The sequence below is a fragment of the Littorina saxatilis genome, linkage group LG6 (genome assembly GCF_037325665.1).
Source record: "Littorina saxatilis isolate snail1 linkage group LG6, US_GU_Lsax_2.0, whole genome shotgun sequence".
NCBI lineage: Eukaryota > Metazoa > Mollusca > Gastropoda > Littorinimorpha > Littorinidae > Littorina > Littorina saxatilis.
This window is the reverse complement of record NC_090250.1, coordinates 52,308,225-52,332,876: the sequence shown is the minus strand read 5'-3', so window position 1 is coordinate 52,332,876 and position 24,652 is coordinate 52,308,225. Positions and strand designations below refer to the sequence as shown.

General features: G+C 43.7%; 1 protein-coding gene across 2 annotated transcripts in view; it reads right to left on the bottom strand.

The window, feature by feature from the left end:
• Positions 1-3,060: 3,060 nt before the first annotated feature.
• LOC138969507 (sodium channel and clathrin linker 1-like) overlaps positions 3,061-24,652 on the bottom strand; it is a 47,903-nt gene continuing 26,311 nt past the window's right edge. Inside the window, exons 13-24 of one of the 2 annotated variants that reach the window (XM_070342309.1) lie at positions 24,007-24,097; positions 21,815-21,913; positions 20,935-21,006; positions 19,208-19,282; positions 18,117-18,265; positions 16,642-16,834; positions 15,970-16,106; positions 13,995-14,133; positions 13,229-13,324; positions 12,189-12,274; positions 8,625-9,755; positions 5,049-5,131 (exon numbers count right to left, since the gene is read on the bottom strand). In XM_070342309.1, the coding sequence (XP_070198410.1) occupies positions 8,651-9,755; positions 12,189-12,274; positions 13,229-13,324; positions 13,995-14,133; positions 15,970-16,106; positions 16,642-16,834; positions 18,117-18,265; positions 19,208-19,282; positions 20,935-21,006; positions 21,815-21,913; positions 24,007-24,097 (2,242 nt within the window). In that variant the 3' untranslated portion in view covers positions 5,049-5,131; positions 8,625-8,650. Of the gene's footprint in view, positions 5,132-8,624; positions 9,756-12,188; positions 12,275-13,228; positions 13,325-13,994; positions 14,134-15,969; positions 16,107-16,641; positions 16,835-18,116; positions 18,266-19,207; positions 19,283-20,934; positions 21,007-21,814; positions 21,914-24,006; positions 24,098-24,652 lie in introns of both variants that reach the window. The other variant, XM_070342310.1, reaches the window with a different exon arrangement.

Genomic DNA, 24,652 nt, shown 5'->3' with positions numbered 1-24,652 from the left:
TTTTAAGTCTGTATTGTGGACAAAACAATTTAGATGCTTGGTAGATAGGCTACGTTGTAAGTCTGTATTGTGGACGCTGACTGTGCATCTCAGTTCAAGGGACATCACTGTGACAAGTGTCCTTGATAGCTCACATGTATTTTGGCAAATGATGCTTTCTATTCACAGGCTAGATGAGAGAAGCAATGTATTTCTCCCTTCCTGTGTTATACGCTTAGCTATGACTACATTCAGGAAAATGTTCTAATTTTTGGTGTTAGGAAAATGGTCAACAGAACTCAGTTTTCGCAAGAATCGGTATGTTGTATCTAAGCAATTCTCTGATTTACCTGGACTGAACACTGACAATGTTTTTGAGGTTAACATGTATAATGTGTAGTATCCTGGGCTGTATTCGTACACTAGTGATATAAATGCACTTGTGACTTGGTAGATGATGAATCTGGTCAAATGTCCCGAGTATGGTTTATTGTCCTGAGTATGGTTTATTGTCCTGAGTATGGTTTATTGTTCTGAGTATGGTGTTTTGTCACCCCCCGCGGGTTAGGGGGAAGAATTTACCCGATGCTCCCCAGCATGTCGTAAGAGGCGACTAACGGATTCTGTTTCTCTTTTTACCCTTGTTAAGTGTTTCTTGTATAGAAATTAGAATATAGTCAATTTTTGTAAAGATTTTAGTCAAGCAGTATGTAAGAAATGTTAAGTCCTTTGTACTGGAAACTTGCATTCTCCCAGGAAGGTAATACATTGTACTACGTTGCAAGCCCCTGGAGCAAATTTTTGATTAGTGCTTTTGTGAACAAGAAACAATTGACAAGTGGCTCTATCCCATCTCCCCACTTTCCCCGTCGCGATATAACCTTCGTGGTTGAAAACAACGTTAAACACCAAATAAAGAAAGAAAGAAAAGGTGTTTTGTCTCTGCCCCTAACTTGGCTACTGTAACAGGAGAACATTCATTACAACTGAACTGTATCATGAAGTAAAGCTTTGTGCTTACATGAGTTAGTCTTTGCCTTTGTGTTTGTGTGTACTTATCTTCTATATCTATATATACGGCTTGTGTGTGTCTGTCTGTCTGTGTCACTTCGCGATGCACGGCCAAAGTTCTCGATGGATCTGCTTCAAATTTGGTGGGCACCTTCAGGTAGACCCCGGACACAACCTGGTCGATGAAAATTTTCAACACGTGCTCTCAGCGCGCAGCGCTCAACCGATTTTGGTTTTTCTGTACATCCATTCCCAGTAACTCTTCCTTATCTTCTCCAGTGTTTTGCGCGTTTATCTCTCTTCCTTCGTGTGGCGTCAATCACATACAATGCGCCGGCGTACACCAGGCGAAGGGTACCCGGCAAAGCCGGGTATTCGGCTCTACTTCTTCCCGGCGAAGCCAGGTACCCGGCGAAGCGGGTATTCATCTAGTATATATATATATATATATATATATATATAATCCCATGACCTCCCTTCTTTGTCTCTGTAAATGTACTCTAGGTATATTTCTTGTATTTCCATTGTTCTCTTGTTACATCTATGATGTAACTATTGCACTCTTATAACACATAAAATAGAGGATAAATAAGGGTGCACGAAATACATCATAGCTGGCTCTACTTTCTGTCGTCCTTGACATTCCAAAATGCACATGTACCTATAGACCGGATGTACAAGGGGTAACCACGCTTTTGAGAACTTGCGCGAGAGTCCTTCAGTGTTATAGCTGAGTTTTAGTCTCGACTTGCTGAGACTATCATCGTAGCGTCATAGATTTCATGACGTCTGTCGTCCATCGCGTCATATTAATGGGACGTAATCTGTTATGTTTTCTTCTATTCGCTGTTCTATTTCTCTCTTGTGATCAACATGACAAGCCACCCCCCGCGGGTTAGGGGGAAGAATTGACCCGATGCTCCCCAGCATGTCGTAAGAGGCGACAAACGGATTCTGTTTGTCCTTTTACCCTTGTGTTTCTTGTATAGAATATAGTCAATGTTTGAACAGATTTTAGTCAAGCAGTATGTAAGAAATGTCAAGTCCTTTGTACTGGAAACTTGCATTCTCCCAGTAAGGTAATAATATATTGTACTACGTTGCAAGCCCCTAGAGCAAATTTTTGATTAGTGCTTTTGTTTACAAGAAACAATTGACAAGTGGCTCTATCCCATCTCCCCCCTTTCCCCGTCGCGATATAACCTTGAATGGTTGAAAACGACGTTAAACACCAAATAAATAAAGAAAGAACATGACAAGCCGTATGTGTTTGAGTGTGTGTGCTCGTGCTCTCAACTAAAACAAAAGTCAAACTAGCAATCGTTAAAAACCCAGTCCGTCCGACCAGCACTGCTATGTTCAGACTATGCTCATGTGAAGTTACAGCGTGCCCGGTACACACGCCCTTATCGGTACATCATCGACTACGAGTGTTCTCTGGACAAGCTGTTTAATGCATTTTGCGAGTATTTCTAGCTCTTCTGCGGTGCAGTAGAGTAGGCCCTATAGACGATGAAGGTGTCCAAGATCTCAGGAGATGCGTGTGTAACCACTAGGTATTCAGTTAAATCCGTGTAAGAGGCTTTCAACTGACGGGGACAACCAAGCCACCATTATGCACCGACTGACATAGATCAACAGACGTGCCTTTAGAATAAGGTATGTGCAGAGGTGCCTCATCTGAACAGACAACTAAAGCTTGATGTTTCCGTCACACTTTGTCTTTTAGATCTTCATGGGATATACAGGTTACAACACTCGTCATTTTTTATATGGCTTGTATTTCAGTCAAGACCCAGCGGATGAATATCAAGGGACTCACTCAGGCTCGTGAGTCCCTTGATATTCATCCGCTGGGTCTTGACTGAAATACAAGCCATATAAAAAACCACTCATGTTGTAACCTCTATAATTATATAGGTCAGTGCCACTGTGTGTGTGTGATTGTGCCACTGTGTGTGTGTGCATCTGCACGACAGCTCATACATGTATTTGTGCAATGGAGCTCTTGAACAGAAAAAGTCAGAGATGCAATCATGCATTTACTAGTAATAGTAATAAACTGACAACTCGAGTTACAATAATTTATTGCATTCCTATTTGATTTACATATATATATATAAATAATGAGACCATTATGCATCAATGAGTAGGAAGTGGATATTTAAGTAAACAAAGCAACTGGCCTATGTGGACGGAATGTATTTGTTACAAAATGTTAAAGCCCCAGTATGTCTAAAATGGTTTACAGAACGATTTAAATCTTCTCATGAAAAAAGCAGTTCTAACCTTATCGAACACACTTGCAATAGAATTTAATAGCATTCAATGACACGGTTCGTTTGAATGGCTATTTAGCTCTCATAAACCACACACCTGTTTTCGTGGTTTATCTAACCCCTGAGCCATCGTGAACCTGTGTGATCCACTTTCCTTTTTTTCACAATTTAGTAGTCAGTTTGTGATTTCAATGCGACTCACTGTGTGCAATGGCACGTTATTGTGTACCTCTGAATCTAAAACACAACAAATTGCTGCGAGTCACACGAACTGAGCGGTGGCGGTTGACCGTTCAAAGAAATCGGGCGACACGCAGAACATTCGTCTGCTACGAGAACCACGTTTTGCGGGACACACTTCCAGGCTATCTTTTTTTATATTCTTCATCTTTCTTCTTCTGCGTTCAGGGGCTGAAACTCCCACGTACACTCGTGTTTTTGCACGAGTGGAATTTTATGTGTATGACCGTTTTTACCCCGCCATTTAGGCAGCCATATGCCGCTTTCGGAGGAAGCATGCTGGGTATTTTCGTGTTTCTATAACCCATAGAAGATTACAGTATCTTTTCCGTGCGCACTTGGTCTTGTGCTTGCGTGTACACACGAAGGGGGTTAAGTCACTGGCAGGTCTGCACATAAGTTGACCTGGGAGATCGGAAAAATCTCCACTCTTAACCCACCAGGCGGCAGCGACCGGGATTCGAACTAACGACCTCCCGATTAGGGGGCCGACGTCTTACCACCACGCCACTGCGCCCGTCATTTTTTATATTCAAAACTTCGAGTTGTACTGATTTTGTCTTGTTGAAAAAAAGAATTCTTTTATTATTTAAGAATGTTTGTGTAACAAGCTGTCAATTTATTACAGTATTTAGATTTTAAAAGTTAGGTCTCGCGCCAAAACGCACCGCCCGATTGTCTGATCAGACAATCCGGCTCGCCACGCATAAATAAATTCTTTGAAAATTGCTCACTCTTAACGTGTTTAGCTGGGATGTTCTCAAGCAGTGAGTGTTCAAACGAAAGGGTGTTTGTACTGTGAGTAAAAGCCTGAAAGTGTCTGTGATGGTTTACGGGAGGCTTACTGTGCCTTTAAGTGATTTTAGTATGTGGAAAAAAAAGGAAAGACCAAAACTGCATGTGGAGAAAATTCCCAGGGTTCCGTGTAGGTTTATAGCCAGCACCACCTCGGCAAAGTCACAGCTGAACACAAACAGTCCGCCTTCAGTTCAACTAAGAACGCTCCGATGATAAGAAATGATACATCCTTTGAACAAATAAGTGAAAGCTTACACCCATGCTACATTGTTTTGTTTTTCTAGAAAGGCTGTATCAAATGCAGATAAATAAGAAGACGGACAATAAGTTGCCTGTTTCTGGCAGGCATTTAAAAAAAAAAAAAAAGTAGTAACCTCTTGTTACCTGATAAGCTGATCTGAGTGAAGTCAAAATGTAAATGTAATGATTATTGAGCTAGTAGTGAATTTCTCCTGCACTATATATATATGTTACCATGCGATGTCACTCAGCAGTTATATATATTCATATTAGTCCTCCACCAACACTGCAATCTTGCGCTCAATACAGGTGTAGGTCAGGTTGATTTGTTGAACTTGTTTGCCAGTTGACATGTCATGGCCAGCATAGTATCTAGACAATGGGCCATCCATTTCTCACATCCCCGTTGCTTTCACACCAATGTTGCATAGTCACATATATATCACATTGAGGTCAGTCTTTTAAGAACACGTAGGAGGTTTTTCTAAGGTGAAGGTCACTGCTGGTGTCACCTTGAGCTGTGAAGGTCATCAATGAGAAGGGCACTCTTGCTCAGGGAGTCGTTGGGAATGCCATTCTGACTCCTGCAAAACAGAAAGCACAGTTAAGGTACAGTAACTGTCAAAACAGAAAGCACAGTTAAGGTACAGTAACTGTCAAAACAGAAAGCACAGTTAAGGTACAGTAACTGTCAAAACAGAAAGCACAGTTAAGGTACAGTAACTGTCAAAACAGAAAGCACAGTTAAGGTACAGTAACTGTCAAAACAGAAAGCACAGTTAAGGTACAGTAACTGTCAAAACAGAAAGCACAGTTAAGGTACAGTAACTGTCAAAACAGAAAGCACAGTTAAGGTACAGTAACTGTCAAAACAGAAAGCACAGTTAAGGTACAGTAACTGTCAAAACAGAAAGCACAGTTAAGGTACAGTAACTGTCAAAACAGAAAGCACAGTTAAGGTACAGTAACTGTCAAAACAGAAAGCACAGTTAAGGTACAGTAACTGTCAAAACAGAAAGCACAGTTAAGGTACAGTAACTGTCAAAACAGAAAGCACAGTTAAGGTACAGTAACTGTCAAAACAAACGAAAACAGCTTCAAAGCTATGTCTATATCACACAGGCACTGTAATATTTCAATCAGAATGTTATATCACACAGCAAGTTAAAACAAGTCGCGTAAGGCGAAAATACAATATTTAGTCAAGTAGCTGTCGAACTCACAGAATGAAACTGAACGCAATGCCATTTTTCAGCAAGACCGTATACTCGTAGCATCGTCAGTCCACCGCTCATGGCAAAGGCAGTGAAATTGACAAGAAGAGCGGGGTAGTAGTTGCGCTAAGAAGGATAGCACGCTTTTCTGTACCTCTCTTTGTTTTAACTTTCTGAGCGTGTTTTTAATCCAAACATATCATATCTATATGTTTTTGGAATCAGGAACCGACAAGGAATAAGATGAAAGCGTTTTTAAATTGATTTGGACAATTTAATTTTGATAATAATTTTTATATATTTAATTTTCAGAGCTTGTTTTTAATCCGAATATAACATATTTATATGTTTTTGGAATCAGCAAATGATGGAGAATAAGATAAACGTAAATTTGGATCGTTTTATAAATTTTTATTTTTTTTTACAATTTTCAGATTTTTAATGACCAAAGTCATTAATTAATTTTTAAGCCACCAAGCTGAAATGCAATACCGAAGTCCGGGCTTCGTCGAAGATTACTTGACCAAAATTTCAACCAATTTGGTTGAAAAATGAGGGCGTGACAGTACCGCCTCAACTTTCACGAAAAGCCGGATATGACGTCATCAAAGACATTTATCAAAAAAATGAAAAAAACGTATGGGGATTTCATACCCAGGAACTCTCATGTCAAATTTCATAAAGATCGGTCCAGTAGTTTAGTCTGAATCGCTCTACACACACACACAGACACACACACGCACACACGCACATACACCACGACCCTCGTTTCGATTCCCCCTCGATGTTAAAATATTTAGTCAAAACTTGACTAAATATAAAAAGATAAGTTGCAACTGAATTGCTAAAGAATACGCTGCATGTATGTGCCCTTGAGCACAGACACTTACACACACCTCCACCTTCACACACACACACAGACACACACACATTCACACACACACACACACACACACCTCCACCTTCAGACACACACATTCACACACACACTCAAACCTCCACCTTCACACACACACACACACCTTCACACACACACATTTCTTCTGTAACAAGTGAGACTTAATTTGGCAGCAATAATAACTCAACAAAATGATTGTCCAATGCAAAAACAAAAACAAACAAAACCCCAACAACAATAACCAATGTAGCTATCAAATCAAATGAAAACAATCCAACTTACTCAATTACAGTAAAGCTATCTCAATTTGAAACAAAATCTCCAACGGACAACAAAGCAGATCAACGGGTGTGAATAATATAGCATACACATGTTGATCAACGGGTGTGAATAAGATAGCATACACATGTTGATCAACGGGTGTGAATAATATATATAGCATACACATATGTTGATCAACGGGTGTGAATCGAAAATTTCAATAATAAATTGATTAATATACTTACCCAATTCTCATAAATGCATTGACCTCAATCTCACATGCTGGATGTCGAAACACTACTCAAATTACCTGCCCTTGAAAGGGTGGTAACCAAGCTAAAAACAGACGCCATAGCCGTTGCTATGCCCTGAACCCACTTGGTTACCCACCACGTGAGCGCCGGCATCCGGAATAATCACTCAAGACTTCTCAAAATCCCGTAGGAAATTAAGTAGCGGGGATGGATGGGAGGGTATTAACTATGAGAATTGGGTAAGTATATTAATCAAATGAAAATTTATAATTGAAATTTTCGATTAAATTACATATTCTTACCGCAATTCTCATAAATGCAGATTGCTCCTAAAGGAGGAGGGACTTAATTATGTCCCTGAAAGAACCTGTCCTGCCGAAACTAACGAGCGCAAAGAAAAGGCCTCGACAAGTTAATAGCAGGAGATGTCCAACGGGTGTGAATAATATATAGCATACACAAGTTGATCAACGGGTGTGAATAATATATAGCATACACATGTTGATCAACGGGTGTGAATAATACATAGCATACACATGTTGATCAACGGGTGTGAATAATATAGCATACACATGTATTTACAAGTAAATTCCTCTGTGCACATATCGTGGGTGTAATTCACAAACCTCGTACAGTGGAACCTCCCTTTTAAGACTCCCTCCCTTTTAAGACTTGTTTTCTCAGACTTTCTGTTCATAACCTCTGTACATTTATTCCCATTTTAAGACTCCCTCCTTTTTGAGACCCAATTTTTTCCAATTTGTGTAGGTGCCGCTGTATTTCAATTTTTGCTGTTTTGTAAAACCACCGCTTCAAATATAACTCCAATTCATGGGTTAATATTTTCTTAATGTGTGTTAATGTCAGTTATTAATGATGTTCCATTCAATTGAAAAAATATTGAGATATGGGAGCTTTTTATCCAAAGGAGTCATCCAGAAGTGGTATATACGAGGGTTTTCTTATGCAAGCAAAAAATACAACAGCAGGAACCCCGTATCTTTCATATTATGATGTAGTTTCCGTCAAAGTGTGGCACGAAAACCTTGTAAGTTTAACTTGAGCGGGTTTTTTTGCCGCTCACTTCAAAGAAATGAAGATACGAGTTTTCATCTCAAAAACTTTTCTTCGCTTTAGAAAGCAGTTGGAGCTACGAGCTTAAATTACCACACGGGCAACATAATAGTAAGGGAGCTTACTATTGATTTAGATCCAAACCCTCAAACATTGAGATACGAGGTTTGTGAATTACAGCGACGATATGGTATTCCACGGTGGAAAATAGCAACAGTCAAGCACAAAGCAAAATGCTGGGTGAAAGTCGAACCAAACTTTGCAAACGCTGTACTTATTGTTCATGCTACTCGCGCCAAACTAACAATAACAATCAAGTCAACTTGAGACGCTCAAAATAGAGTTCAGGAAGAATCCAACTGCACAAACACCATACCCAGTTCCTGTGATATCCAGGGAATGTCACCAGGGTGGTTGAACATTACTATGAACGTTACTGTCAACACCTGTGCCTCGCGTTCTCCCCTGCAATGCCCTAGCATCCGTTGAGCGCTCAACCCCTCCGTACTGTCTGTCGCTTGTCAAATACTCTTCTTGAAACTCAGGCCTTGCAGGAGCGAATCCTTCTGGACTTGAAATCCTGTCTCCTTCTTGTGTTCCTGCGTTAGTCAAAAGTCGCTGTTCACCGAATGGCCTCATGCCTGTCAAGTAATCTCTTTCAGTCAAAAGTCGCTGTTCACCGAATGGCCTCATGCCTGTCAAGTAATCTCTTTCAGTCACTCTGGAGCTGGTCAAAAACTCTCTCACTGTGCCCCTGGCTTCGTGCGAACAAAGGTCTTGCTCATTGCGGTGTCCCGTACATGTGACCCATTCTCTACGGAATGTATCGTCTGGCTCACTGCCGTGCCCAGCACTAGTGAACAACATTCCTTCTAGCCCACCCAACGGTCTGGAACCACTTCTGGCGTTTGTGTTTTTGCCGACAAGGTCTTGTTCTAGTTGATTGAAGTATCTCTTGCTTGTTAAATGTTCTCTACTGTCGCCCAAGGGTGTGCAACTAGTTCTGGTATTTGTGTTTTTGCCGACAAGGTCTTGGTCATAGAGGTATCTCCTGCTTGTTAAATGATCTCTACCGTCGCCCATGGGCATGGAACCACTCCTGGTATTTGTGTTTTTGCCGGCAAGGTCTTGTTCCTCCGAGTTGCTGCGACTGGTGCAGTACTTCTCCTCTAGTTCCCTCAGCGTCAGGAAACGCTGCTTGTTCCCCGAAGCGCTCGCTCCCGTCACATCACGGTATTTAGACAGCAGTTCATCCAAACTCTGCTCCTCTTCATCCAGACCCGTCATGTGTGACACATAGTGTTCTCCTCTGTCTCTTCTGTCTCTGTCTCTGTCTCTCTCTCTGCCACGCGCACAGCGCCGTTTTTGTCTCCGTGACGGCGACCTTTCAATCGTTCTTTCAGCCACTTGAGGTTTCACAACATTTCTCCTGGCAGTGGTGTCACGCAGAGGCTCTTGATTGTTTTTATTCAGGTTGCTGCTGACTAGTGCTTCCAGCTGAAAGGACCTGGACAATCCATTGTTTAAGCTGCAAGACTTTAAAACATATAGAACTGTTTGAATGGGAATGTCTGATGAGTCTGTGTGAGCCAAACTGATGAGTCTGTGTGAGCCAAACTGATGTGTCTGTGTGAGCCAAACTGATGTGTCTATGTGAGCCAAACTGATGTGTCTATGTAAGCCAAACTGATGAGTCTGTGTGAGCCAAACTGATGAGTCTGTGAGCCAAAGTGATGAGTGTGTGAGCCGAACTGATGAGTCTGTGAGCCAAACTGATGTGTCTGTGTGAGCCAAACTGATATGTCTGTGTGAGCCAAACTGATGAGTGTATGTGAGCCAAACTGATGAGTGTGTGTGAGCCAAACTGATGAGTCTGTGCGAGCCAAACTGATGAATATGTGTGAGCCAAACTGATGAGTCTATGTGAGCCAAACTGATGAGTGTGTGTGAGCCAAACTGATGAGTGTGTGTGGGCCAAACTGATGAGTCTGTGTGAGCCAAACTGATTCAGGGTCTAGCACTGTAAGCCGTTCGGCGTACTTTACGCCGAAATAACATCTCCAGTGCGCGGAACTCGATTTGGTGTATGCCGAAATGCAAAAACCTGTTATTCCCAAATGGTAAACCCAAACAGTCCCAGCCTTCGTTTTGTGCGCCGTTCGGTTCAATTCTCAATCGGTTTGACAGTTTGCTTGAGCACGCACTTCCTCTGGCATCTCGCGAGCATGCTTTGTGCCGGTGTTTTGTGGCTCTAGACTTGAAATAATGTCTAGAAGCGACATTGTTGAACGTGGTCAGCCATTCAGTGACAAAGAATCCAGGTATTCCTGGAAGTGGGAATGGCTGGATTTCGTCCCGAAGTTGGAAGGCAAGTCAGAAATAATGTGCCGATACGGACTATGTACTATGGACTATGGCATAATTTAGTTGCTCAATCTTCTTTGGGGGGGGGGGGGGGGGTCATTTTAGGTAAAACATCTCAAAAAATCTTCAAATTCGGGGGGCTTTGCCCCCCCGAACCTCCACTGGGGGCCTCCTACGGCCCCCAGATCCCCGCCTTTGTAAGCTGAACTCACTTTTTCCAATGCTAGGCCCTGTGATTAGTCTGTGTGAGCCAAACTGATGAGTCTGTGTGAGCCACACTGATGAGTCTGTGTGAGCCAAACTGATGTGTCTGTGTGAGCCAAACTGATGAGTCTGTGTGAGCCAAACTGATGAGCCTGTGTGAGCCAAACTGATGAGTCTGTGTGAGCCAAACTGATGAGCCTGTGTGAGCCAAACTGATGAGTCTGTGTGAGCCAAACTGATGAATCTGTGTGAGCCAAACTGATGTGTCTGTGTGAGCCAAACTGATGAGTCTGTGTGAGCCAAACTGATGTATCTGTGTGAGCCAAACTGATGAGTCTGTGTGAGCCACACTGATGAGTCTGTGTGAGCCAAACTGATGTGTCTGTGTGAGCCAAACTGATGAGTCTGTGTGAGCCAAACTGATGAGCCTTGTGAGCCAAACTGATGAGTCTGTGTGAGCCAAACTGATGAATCTGTGTGAGCCAAACTGATGTGTCTGTGTGAGCCAAACTGATGAGTCTGTGTGAGCCAAACTGATGAGCCTGTGTGAGCCAATCTGATGAGTCTGTGTGAGCCAAACTGATGAGTCTGTGTGAGCCAAACTGATGTATCTGTGTGAGCCAAACTGATGAGTCTGTGTGAGCCAAACTGATGAGTCTGTGTGAGCCAAACTGATGAGTCTGTGTGAGCCAAACGGATGAGTCTGTGTGAGCCAAACGGATGTGTCTGTGTGAGCCAAACTGATGAGTCTGTGAGCCAAACTGATGTGTCTGTGTGAGCCAAACTGATGAGTCTGTGTGAGCCAAACTGATGTGTCTGCACAATTAGCTACATGTATTTCTTCCACTTCCTCATTATTCTCTAAAAGGTTGAGCTGACGCTTAGTGCAGATGTTCAAACTGCCCTGGCTACTGTCAAACAGGGTTTGGACCGTTGTCTCAGAGATCTTTCAACAGGGCTTATTGTGCAAGTTATAAGGCAGGCAGATGCGTCTAACTGTCCTCTTCAGCACTACACAACACAACTGTTGCTTTAGCATCTGAGTGAAGAACTATTGGCCTAAACATTCCTCAGTTGTGAGAAGCCTTCACTGCGCATGGTTCACTGTCGGTTTCTGCGGCTTTAACTACAGTTTTATACTCTTGCGTGGTACAGGCACTAAATGAACGTCTGAATGTTCGGTTAGAGAGAGAACAAACAGCAAGTTGTGTGTTGTGCAAAGTATTGCATGATGGGGAGGGAGCTAAAACCAGCGCAAGTGAAGGTATGAAATACCTGAATGTAATTGACTCATCATTGAGCAATCATCGCTGCACTCGTAAACTCCTCTACTACTGGTCACTTTGAAATAAGTTGAAAGAAGACAACTGACCTGTCTCGCTGACTGCGTGATAATTCGTTCATCAAACTCTGCCGTTCACTCTCCAGCTGGCGCTCCTTCATGTGATGTCGGGACATCTGTCAGACAGACGACCTTGCCAAGGTTAAATGAATTACATAAAGATGACCTTATACCAAGGTTAATGGAATTACACAAAGATGACCTTGCCAAGGTTAATGGAATTACACAAAGACAACCTTGCAAGGTTAATTGAATTACACATCAACAGCAAAGACAGATGACCTTGCCAAGGTAAATTGAATTACGCATTAACAGCAAAGAAAGACAACCTTGCCATGTAAATTGAATTACGCATTAACAGCAAAGAAAGACAACCTTGCAAGGTTAATTGAATTACGCATCAACAGCAAAGACAGATGACCTTGCCATGTAAATTGAATTACGCATTAACAGTAAAGAAAGACAACATTGCCAGGTTAATTGAATTACGCATTAACAGTAAACAAAAAATCTCTTTACCTCAAGTACATATAGTCTACCATTCAAAAGCACAGACTAACGCACACACAGAAACACTCACACAGACATACACATACAGACACACACAGAAACACTCACACACAATCCAGACACAGACACACACACAGACACACACACACACACACACAGACACAGAGAAACACTCACACACCATCCACACAGACACACACACACAGACACAGATACACACAGAAACACTCACACACCATCCACACAGACACACACACACAGACAGTGAGACACACACACACACACACACATAGACACACACACAGAAACACTCACACACCATCCACACAGACACACACACACACACACAGACGCACACACAGAAACACTCACACACCATTCACACACACACACACAGACACACACACACATACAGACACACACGGACCTTTTTGATAGTAATTTCTTTCACAGGATAACAACCAGCTACAATAAACAAACTAACTGAATGAAAAGTTTGTTTGCAGGTCCTGTAGAACACAGTCTGACATGAAGCATTTCACATTACTGCACACACTCACCCGTTTAGAGATATCTGCTGAATGACTTTCAGCTTTCAGCATGCGCGTCTCCATACGTCGGATGTTACGAGTGTATTCTGACATCACTCGCTCTGCCTGTAACACCATGTCAAGTGAAGATTGTGTTAACTTGTGAAGGCTCATGCTAACTTTGAATGATATATTGGTTGACACAATTATAACAAGACCAATTTATTGTAGAGGTACGGCTAAGATGTGTATAGTCTGTGAAAAGCACAATATTTGGGGCCCATGCAATGAGCGCAACCTTGCTGTGTACATTTTCAGATTTGTAATAAAAACAAATACTGAAGAAGCAAACATGTGCAGTAAGCCAGCTACAAATGTGTGTGATGAAAGCAAGAAATGCTGTAACATTTACAACAACAGTTATGGAGTCACTCACACAGCCACCAATCTGACACACAGCCACCAATCTGCCACACAGCCACCAATCTGACACACAGCCACCAATCTGACACACAGCCACCAATCTGACACACAGCCACCAACCTGACACACAGCCACCAATCTGACAAACAGCCACCAATCTGACACACACACAGCCACCTATCTGACACACAGCCACCAATCTGACACACAGCCACCAATCTGACACACACACAGCCACCAATCTGACACACAGCCACCAATCTGACACACAGCCACCAATCTGACACACAGCCACCAATCTGCCACACAGCCACCAATCTGCCACTCAGCCACACATGTGATTGCAGGTGACATTTGTTTCACTCTCTCTCACCTCTACAGTCTTGGTCTGGCTCTCTTTGAGCAGGGAGGTAAGCTGGTCGTTGCGACGTTTCAACTGGGTCATCTCCCCTCTCAGTTCCTCAATCTTGCCCTCAAACTTGTGTGTGATGGTCTGACACTCCTCCTTCCACCTGACATACACGAACCTAGTTATGACACAGTGGAAGGCCCCCACTGTGATTCAGGGACCAGGGGAGCATACAGTGCAATGCCCCAAATGTGATTCAGGGACCAGGGTAGTATATAATAATAATAATAATAATAATAAATGAGCATTTATATAGCGCAACATCATAACTTTACAAACTTTATGCAGTGCAATGCCTCCGATGTGATTGAGGGACCAGGGTAGTATACAGTGCAATGCCCCCGATGTGATTGAGGGACCAGGGTAGTATAAAGTGCAATGCCCCCAATGTGATTGAGGGACCAGGGTAGTATAAAGTGCAATGCCCCCGATGTGATTGAGGGACCAGGGTAGTATACAGTGCAATGCCCCCGGTGTGATTGGGGGACCAGGGTAGTATAAAGTGCAATGCCCCCGGTGTGATTGATTGACCAGGGTAGTATAAAGTGCAATGCTCCCGATGTGATTGAGGGACCAGGGTAGTATAAAGTGCAATGCCCCCGGTGTGATTGAGGGACCAGGGTAGTATAAAGTGCAATGCCCCCGGTGTGATTGAGGGACCAGGGTAGTATAAAGTGCAATGCCCCCGATGTGATTGAGGGACCAGGGTAGTATAAAGTGCAATGCCCCCAATGTGATTGAGGGACCAGGGTAGTATAAAGTGCGATGCCCCCAATGTGATTGAGGGACCAGGGTAGTATAAAGTGCAATGCCCCCGGTGTGATTGAGGGACCAGGGTAGTATAAAGTGCAATGCCCCCGGTGTGATTGAGGGACCAGGGTAGTATAAAGTGCAATGCCCCCGATGTGATTGAGGGACCAGGGTAGTATAAAGTGCAATGCCCCCAATGTGATTGAGGGACCAGGGCAGTATAAAGTGCAATGCCCCCGATGTGATTGAGGGACCACGGTAGTATACAGTGCAATGCCCCCGGTGTGATTGAGGGACCAGGGTAGTATAAAGTGCAATGCCCCCGGTGTGATTGAGGGACCAGGGTAGTATAAAGTGCAATGCCCCCGGTGTGATTGAGGGACCAGGGTAGTATAAAGTGCAATGCCTCCGATGTGATTGAGGGACCAGGGTAGTATACAGTGCAATGCCCCCGATGTGATTGAGGGACCAGGGTAGTATAAAGTGCAATGCCCCCGGTGTGATTGAGGGACCAGGGTAGTATAAAGTGCAATGCCCCCGGTGTGATTGAGGGACCAGGGTAGTATAAAGTGCAATGCCCCCGGTGTGATTGAGGGACCAGGGTAGTATAAAGTGCAATGCCCCCGATGTGATTGAGGGACCAGGGTAGTATAAAGTGCAATGCCCCCAATGTGATTGAGGGACCAGGGTAGTATAAAGTGCGATGCCCCCAATGTGATGCACAGGCTCTCTGGTGTGAGTTTTGAGGAATTTTGAAACTGTTAGTCAAAATCAACAATAAAAAGTCTATGTATAATCAACTGTTGACAGACAGTGCATGCCCCCCTGCATTGGCTAGACTGATTTGCACTATACTCCACAATTGGTTTTGGGCTTCAAAATACACTGACCCACACTGCTGTGCGGTCAGCAACTTCCTCAGCTCAGCTCAGAATGTCAGGTTAACTAACTGACCCACCTGGCACTCATACGTTGCTGTGCGGTCAGCAACTTCCTCAGCTCAGCTCAGAATGTCAGGTTAACTAACTGACCCACCTGGCACTCATACGTTGCTGTGCGGTCAGCAACTTCCTCAGCTCAGCTCAGAATGTCAGGTTAACTAACTGACCCACCTGGCACTCATACGTTGCTGTGCGGTCAGCAACTTCCTCAGTTCAGCTCAGAATGTCAGGTTAACTAACTGACCCACCTGGCACTCATACGTTGCTGTGCGGTCAGCAATTTCCTCAGCTCGGCCGTGTTGGTGCGACGAGCATCCTCCGTGGTCTGGAGCTGGACCTCAAAGCCCCGCGTCTTGGTCTGCTGGTCCTGTTCTATCAGCGCCAACTGCAACAGTGTCACAACAGTGTCACAAAACATGATCAGACCTCAAAGCCCCGCATCTGGGTTTGCTGGTCCTGTTCTATCAGCGCCAACTGCAACAGTGTCACAACAGTGTCACACAGTGTCACAAAACATGATCAGACCTCAAAGCCCCGCGTCTGGGTCTGCTGGTCCTGTTCTATCAGCGCCAACTGCAACAGTGTCACAAAACATAATCAGACCACAACAGTGTCTCACAGTGTCCCAACAGTGTCCCAACAGTTTCACAACAGTGTCCCAATAGTGTAACCAAAGTGTAACAACAGTGTCGCAACAGTGTCACCACAGTGTCCAAACATTGTCCCAACAGTGTCACACCAGTGTCACACCAGTGCCACACCAGTGTCACCACAGTGTCCAAACAGCAGTGTCCCAACAGTGTCCCAACAATGTCACACCAGTGTCCCAACAGTGTTACACCAGTGTCCCAACTGTGTTACACCTGCAGTGTCCCAACAGTGTCACACACACACAATGTTGTGTCATCCTGTACACCAACCTCTTTCAGAAACTTGCGATGGACGCCGTCTTTTTCCTGCTCTGCCTGCTGCAGTTTCTTGGTGAGGGTATTGATGTTGTCCACGTGACGCAGACGATCGTCATTAGAGTTGTCGTACTCCTGCTGCAAGGCGATCAGTCGATCCTGGATGGTCTGCAGTCTCATCTCACACGACTCTTTCAGCTGCTGGTTTCTGTCACACACAACAAATATTAGCATCTGGTTGCATGTGTGGCGGTATCCAGATTTAGCCTAATGTGGGCTTTGAACTGACACTAAAATAATCTCAAACTTTTCTATCTTCTTTTAGTATGTGATGTCACTTCCAGTCGGAAGTCATTAAGTCTAAGTCAGTCTTACCCTTTCGAAGAACTTTGATACAACCAAAACCTTCCGTAAAACAAGATCCTTCTCTCTTCAGCCATTTGTAGATGGTTCGATATGATTGAACAGCTGATTATGTTTGTCTTTGATGTGTTACAGACTCACTGGACTATCACTCACGGACACAACAGAAGGCCATGTGACAACAGCAGAGTACTGGCAATATAGCATGTTTTATTCCTGTGTCTCTCTTCATATATATACATATATATATATATATATCTTCGTCACATCCCTCGCCAACCAACCAAAGCCGGTGGCTACAGCCACAATATAAAGTTGACTACATTTCCTCAGTTAGTGGAGCATACTACAAAATATGTCCACTCTCTTTCATGTCTCTCAAAGTTCTCTCAAGTTCTGTTATGGACAGTTCTCAAGCAAGTTCTCCAAATATCTCAAACCGCTATCATGTACATAGGTATGGGTGGGGTCAAAGGAATGAGTGGGGTCAAAGCCACCAATCAAAAGTTAGCTAACAAAACTGACATCGCATCTCATTGGTCAAGCAAGTAAACAAATCACAATCTTACAAACACACAAGGCTGAATAAAGAGGAAAGCAACATTTTAACACCCTCTTAATGAGGCTTTGATCTGAGCGCATCAAACATTACCACACAAACATGTTATCGGGGCTACCCCGGGTCGGTCATAATAGTTACGCAACTGACCACCTGCAGGAGAGGTAACTGTCTCTCCCCAGGAGAGCGGCTTGACATCAGAGAGAACAAAAATGTGCTTGAAGTGGATAGACACAGACAGCCAAGGGCGTTTACGATCTACAGGTGGCCGGACATGTGCATATCAAAATTTAACTGAGAACAGATGATGACATTACACAAACGCACACATAAAGCGATCAGCAAAACGTACACAAGACGCAAACACAAACTGATCGGCAACAAAGACAAACTGGACAATGACAATAGGTTTACTCTATAATTGGTGACAGTTCACCCTGTCACACAGTGAAACTCGATCACTTGAACTAAACATCTGCATGTCTAGCTCAACTCAAAACATACCCCAAAGATCTAATCGTAATTTCTTGCCTTTCAAGGTACCATCCCCACACAATAAAGTACTTACTCATTTCTTTCTTTGTCCAGATTCTGGGTCAGGGTTTCCACCCTCAAGGTCAGGTCGTCTCTGGTTCTCTCCGCCTCCGACAGTCGCCTGCTCAGCTCCTCCACCGTGTCCTTCGTCCGCGTTCCCTCCAGCTTCCCCTCTCGACTTATCTGACGGAGAGAAGGGAGAAGATATTACCCCTCTCGACTTATCTGACAGAGATTAGGGAGAAGATATTACCCCTCTCGACTTATCTGACGGAGAGAAGGGAGAAGATATTACCCCCTTTCGACTTATCTGACGGATACAAGGGAGATGATGTTACCTTCTCGACTTATCTGACGGAGAGAAGGGAGAAGATATTACCCCTCTCGACTTATCTGACGGAGAGAAGGGAGATGTTACCCTCTCGACTTATCTGACAGAGAGAAGATATTACCCCCTCTCGACTTATCCGTCAGAGAAAAGGGAGAAGATGTTACCCCCTCACGACTTATCTGACGGAGGGAAGGGAGAAGATGTGACCCCCCTCTCAACTTATCTGACGGAGAGAAGGGAGAAGATGTTACCCCCCTCTTGACTTATCTGACGGAGAGAAGGGAGAAGATGTTACCCCCCTCTCGACTTATCTGACGGAGAGAAGGGAGAAGATGTTACCCCCCTCTCGACTTATCTGACGGAGAGAAGGGAGAAGATGTTACCCCCCTCTCGACTTATCTGACGGAGAGATGTGAGAAGATATTACCCCCTCACGATTTATCTGACAGAGAGAAGATATTACCCCCTCACGACTTATCTGACAGAGAGAAGATATTACCCCCTCTCGACTTATCCGACAGAGAAAAGGGAGAAGCTGTTACCCCCTCTCGACTTATCTGACAGAAAGAAGTGAGAAGATATTACCCCCTCTCAACTTATCTGACAGAGAGAAGATATTACCCCCCTCATGACTTATCTGACAGAGAGAAGGGAGAAGATGTTACCCCGTCTCCACTTATCTGACAGAGAAAAGGGAGAAGATATTGCCCCTCTCGACTTATCCGACAGAGAAAAGTGTAGAGGAAACACAGCTTACCTTGTGAAGTTCTGACTCCACAGGAAACACAGCTTACCTTGTGAAGTTCTGACTCCACAGCTCGTTTTTCCCTCAGCAGCCTCTCTGCCTGGGCTTGTCTCTCTGTGTTCTCCTGCACAAACACAAACACATGTCTGTTATGTTATGTTATATGAAGTCTTATATCGCGCGCGTATCTCCAGACTCGGACTCAAGGCGCAGGGATCTATTTATGCCGTGTGAGATGGAATTTTTTACACAATACATCACGCATTCACATTGACCAGCAGATCGCAGCCATTTCGGCGCATATCCTACTTTTCACGGCCTATTATTCCAAGTCACACGGGTATTTTGGTGGACATTTTTTATCTATGCCTATACAATTTTGCCAGGAAAGACCCTTTTGTCAATCGTGGGATCTTTAACGTGCACACCCCAATGTAGTGTACACGAAGGGACCTCGGTTTTTCGTCTCATCCGAAAGACTAGCACTTGAACCCACCACCTAGGTTAGGAAAGGGGGGAGAAAATTGCTAACGCCCTGACCCAGGGTCGAACTCGCAACCTCTCGCTTCCGAGCGCAAGTGCGTTACCACTCGGCCACCCAGTCCTGCACAGTTACTGCATTCGAAAGAATTTTTTTTTTAAATATGCACAAGAGCTAAGACCACAAAAAAAACTACAAACAAACAGACAATTAGGACACCACTCACAATTTGTTCAAGAAAGAATCGTACAGTTGCACCCAACTTCTGGTTGTTAAATTGAGCAGGTTTCACCCACCTCATCAAAATCATCTGGTTCCATTGTGCTTTCCGTTTTCGTAAGAAACTACAATTTTGTGCAGGCACTGAAAGTGAAATACTGTTCCTGGAGTGTAATATCAACACCCCTGTTGCACTTCCTAATACTGAATCCTATTGAGCGATTCCCTGGAAAGGTGTCAGCAGTTTTCAAGGCACTGCGTTTTTAACAGCTAGCACACAGTAATCTTTTTGTATTGACTTTTAACCTTATAAGACCACCGGGCTTGATCAGGTTTTGGTTTCACTAGTTGGCAGACAGTTGCCTTTCAGTGTGCACAGTTGGCAGGGAACCAGTACAGCACTGGCAAGATATCGGCAACACCCTAACTGGCACTACACTGGGCCTGCACACATCTACTTTCACTCACACATGTCTATTCTGCATTTGTCAGGGTTTTTTTTTTTTTTTTTTCTGCGTTCGTGGGCTGAAACTCCCACGTACACTCGTGTGTTTTTTTGCACGAGTGGAATTTTACGTGTATGACCGTTTTTTACCACGCCATTTAGGCAGCCATACGCCGTTTTCGGAGGAAGCATGCTGGGTATTTTCGTGTTTCTATAACCCACCGAACTCTGACATGGATTACAGGATCTTTTTCGTGCGCACTTGGTCTTGTGCTTGCGTGTACACACGGGGGTGTTCGGACACCGAGGAGAGTCTGCACACAAAGTTGACTCTGAGAAATAAAATCTCTCGCCGAACGTGGGGACGAACTCACGCTGACAGCGGCCAACTGGATACAAATCCAGCGCGCTACCGACTGAGCTACATCCCCGCCCACATTTGTCAGTTGAGACTTGCATATAAACACACATGATCCTGAAATCCTGCTTGGTGATATCAATGTTCATTTTGATGACTGCAACCACCCTTCCACTGTCAAGATGTTAGATATTCCAGGTACCCCGTGTATAAAGAAAGGAGGACCAAGAAGGCTGAGGGGGGCAGGTGTGGGTCAGTGACTGAGACACTGACCAGTTCCAGGGCGTGAAGCTCCTCGGTCAGCTTGATCACTCGGTCGTTACTCTGCTTCCTGACGTTGTCCACCTGAACACACACAACACAGCAAGGTGAGCATGTCATGATATATTCCTGACGTTGTCCACCTGAACACACACAACACAGCAAAGTGAGCATGCTCTGCTAGAAGTGCAAGTACCTGATTATACCAACATTCACACACCTGGTTGTCAGTCACTCTGCTAGAAGTGCAAGTACCTGATTATACCTGAACATTCACACACCTGGCTAGCGCATCTTGCTGCTGCTTGCTTTACTCTGGGAGGAAAAGACCAGAACTTCCAAGCAAAAATAAAATAAATACAAAATGAAATGAAATTAAACAAGCAGAAATTAAACAAGCAAGAAGGGTACATCTAATGCATGGTAGACCTTCACTGTACAACAGGGTTGTCGTTAATGGCCTCGGACAACGGTCAGAGACTGGAAAGAGTGCTGAAATGTCCGAAAGTTTTACTTTAAACTGGACAAATGTCCGTCCATTTTAGAGAGGAAGGGGACATGTAATGTCCTTTTCATTTCTCCCAAATCATTATTATTAATCACAATATAGACATGTAATATACCAAACGAAAGGTGTTTTTTTCCAATCCAATGATCCCATAATTATATACTGATCTGTTAGACTTCAACGTTGATAAAAAAAAATAACAGTACTGTTTGGATTGTCCCAATTATTTTTTTATGGAAGGGGGCAAATGTCCGGAACAATTTTGTTGATCCAGACACTTGTCCGCCCTTACAAAATTCCAGCAACAGCTCTGGTACAGCATACCAGAAATTCAAAATATATAATTCAGTTTTGATTGTCAGTAGCAGAAAAGGTAAGACCCACCTCTTCTCTGGTTCTGGCACCCGCCTCGTTGATGATCTTGGCCAGACTGTCCTGTAACTGGGACACCTCTTGGTCCTTATGGTGCATCTGGATTTCGGTCTGCAGACAGCCACAACACGGTTATGTGTATCTGACAGCAACGATAGCATGACAACACACTAACCATATAACTAACTAACTAGCCCCAACACAGGTATGTGTATCTGACAGCAATGATAGCATGACAACACACTAACCATATAACTAACTAACTAACCCCAACACAGGTATGTGTATCTGACAGCAACGATAGCATGACAACACACTAACCATATAACTATAACTAACTAACTAGCCCCAACACAGGTATGTGTATCTGACAGCAACGATAGCATGACAACACACTAACCATATAACTATAACTAACTAGCCACAACTCATTCATGTGTATCTGACAGCAACGATAGCATGACAACACACTAACCATATAACTATAACTAACTAACTAGCCCCAACACAGGTATGTGTATCTGACAGCAACGATAGCATGACAACACACTAACCATATAACTATAACTAACTAGCCACAACACAGGTATGTGTATCTGACAGCAACGATAGCATGACAACACACTAACCATCTAACTATAACTAACTAACTAGCCACAACACAGGTATGTGTATCTGACAGCAACGATAGCATGACAACACACTAACCATATAACTATAACTAACTAACTAGCCCCAACACAGGTATGTGTATCTGACAGCAACGATAGCATGACAACACACTAACCATATAACTATAACTAACTAGCCACAACACAGGTATGTGTATCTGACAGCAACGATAGCATGACAACACACTAACCATATAACTAACTAGTAACTAGCTAAATAACGAATAATAACACAATTATTTGTATCAGGTTCTGACGTGGTGCAAAGAGCACACTAATCACACAACTAACTGTCACGACAGGTTTATTTTAGTCATGATAACAGACAACGGGACAAAAGTGTCCTTTCATCGCAGGTGAACTGTCATGACAGGTATATCTTAGTCATGATAACAGACAACGGGACAAAAGTGTCCCTTCATCGCAGGTGAGCTGTCATGACAGGTTTATCTTAGTCATGATAGCAGACAACGGGACAAAAGTGTCCTTTCATCGCAGGTGAACTGTCATGACAGGTTTATCTTAGTCATGATAGCAGACAACGTCGCAGGTGAGCTGTCATGACAGGTGTATCTTAGTCATGATAACAGACAATGGGACAAAAGTGTCCTTTCATCGCAGGTGAGCTGTCATGACAGGTTTATCTTAGTCATGATAACAGACAACAGGACAAAAGTGTCCCTTCATCGCAGGTGAGCTGTCTTGACAGGTATATCTTAGTCATGATAACAGACAACGGGACAAAAGTGTCCTTTCATCGCAGGTGAGCTGTCATGACAGGTATATCTTAGTCATGATAACAGACAACGGGACAAAAGTGTCCCTTCATCGCAGGTGAGCTGTCATGACAGGTATATCTTAGTCATGATAACAGACAACGGGACAAAAGTGTCCCTTCAGTGCAGGGGAACTTTCTTTCTTTATTTGGTGTTTAACGTCGTTTTCAACCATTCAAGGTTATATCGCGACGGTGCAGGTGAACTGTCAAGACAGGTATATTTTAGTCATAACAGACAACGGGACATGTCTTTTGAGGGGGAGGTGTGGATCCTCTCATCACAAGGGAATCACATCACTGGTGCCACTGTGTACACATATTATTAATCAATCAATCAATCAATCAATGAGGCTTATATCGCGCATATTCCATGGGTACAGTTCTAGGCGCTCTGCAGTGATGCCGTGTGAGATGAAATTTTATACGGCCAGTAATTGCAGCCATTTCGGCGCATATTTACCTTTCACGGCCTATTATTCCAAGTCACACGGGTATAGGTAGACAATTATTAACTGTGCCGAAGCAAGTTTTGCCAGGAAAGACCCTTTTGTCAATCGTGGGATCTTTAACGTGCACACCCAATGTAGTGTACACATGGGGGAGTTCGGACACCGATGAGAGTCTGCACACAAATTTGACTCTGAAATAAATTTCCGCCAAACCTGGGATCGAACTCACGCTGACAACGGCCAACTGAATACAAATCCAGCGCGCTACCAACTGAGCTATATTAGCTTCATTTCTATTTCTATTACCTGATCTTTTTCCAGCACAGAGGTCTCTGCCATGGTTATAGCATCCCTCACTTGTTGTATGGCTTCATTCTCTCGTTGCTCTGTCTCTCCTCTGCAAAACAAAGCACTCAGTCACTTGTTGTATGGCTTCTGTCTCTGGCTGCTCTGTCTCTCCTCTGTAAAACAAAGCACTCAGTCACTTGTTGTATGGCTTCATTCTGTGGTTGCTCTGTCTCTCCTCTGCAAAACAAAGCACTCAGTCACTTGTTGTATGGCTTCATTCTCTGGCTGCTCTGTCTCTCCTCTGCAAAACAAAGCACTCAGTCACTTGTTGTATGGCTTCTGTCTCTGGCTGCTCTGTCTCTCCTCTGTAAAACAAAGCACTCAGTCACTTGTATGGCTTCTTTCTCTGGCTGCTCTGTCTCTCCTCTGTAAAACAAAGCACTCAGTCACTTGTATGGCTTCATTCTCTCGCTGCTCTGTCTCTCCTCTGCAAAACAAAGCACTCAGTCACTTGTTGTATGGCTTCATTCTCTCGCTGCTCTGTCTCTCCTCTGCAAAACAAAGCACTCAGTCACTTGTTGTATGGCTTCTTTCTCTGGCTGCTCTGTCTCTCCTCTGTAAAACAAAGCACTCAGTCACTTGTTGTATGGCTTCTTTCTCTGGC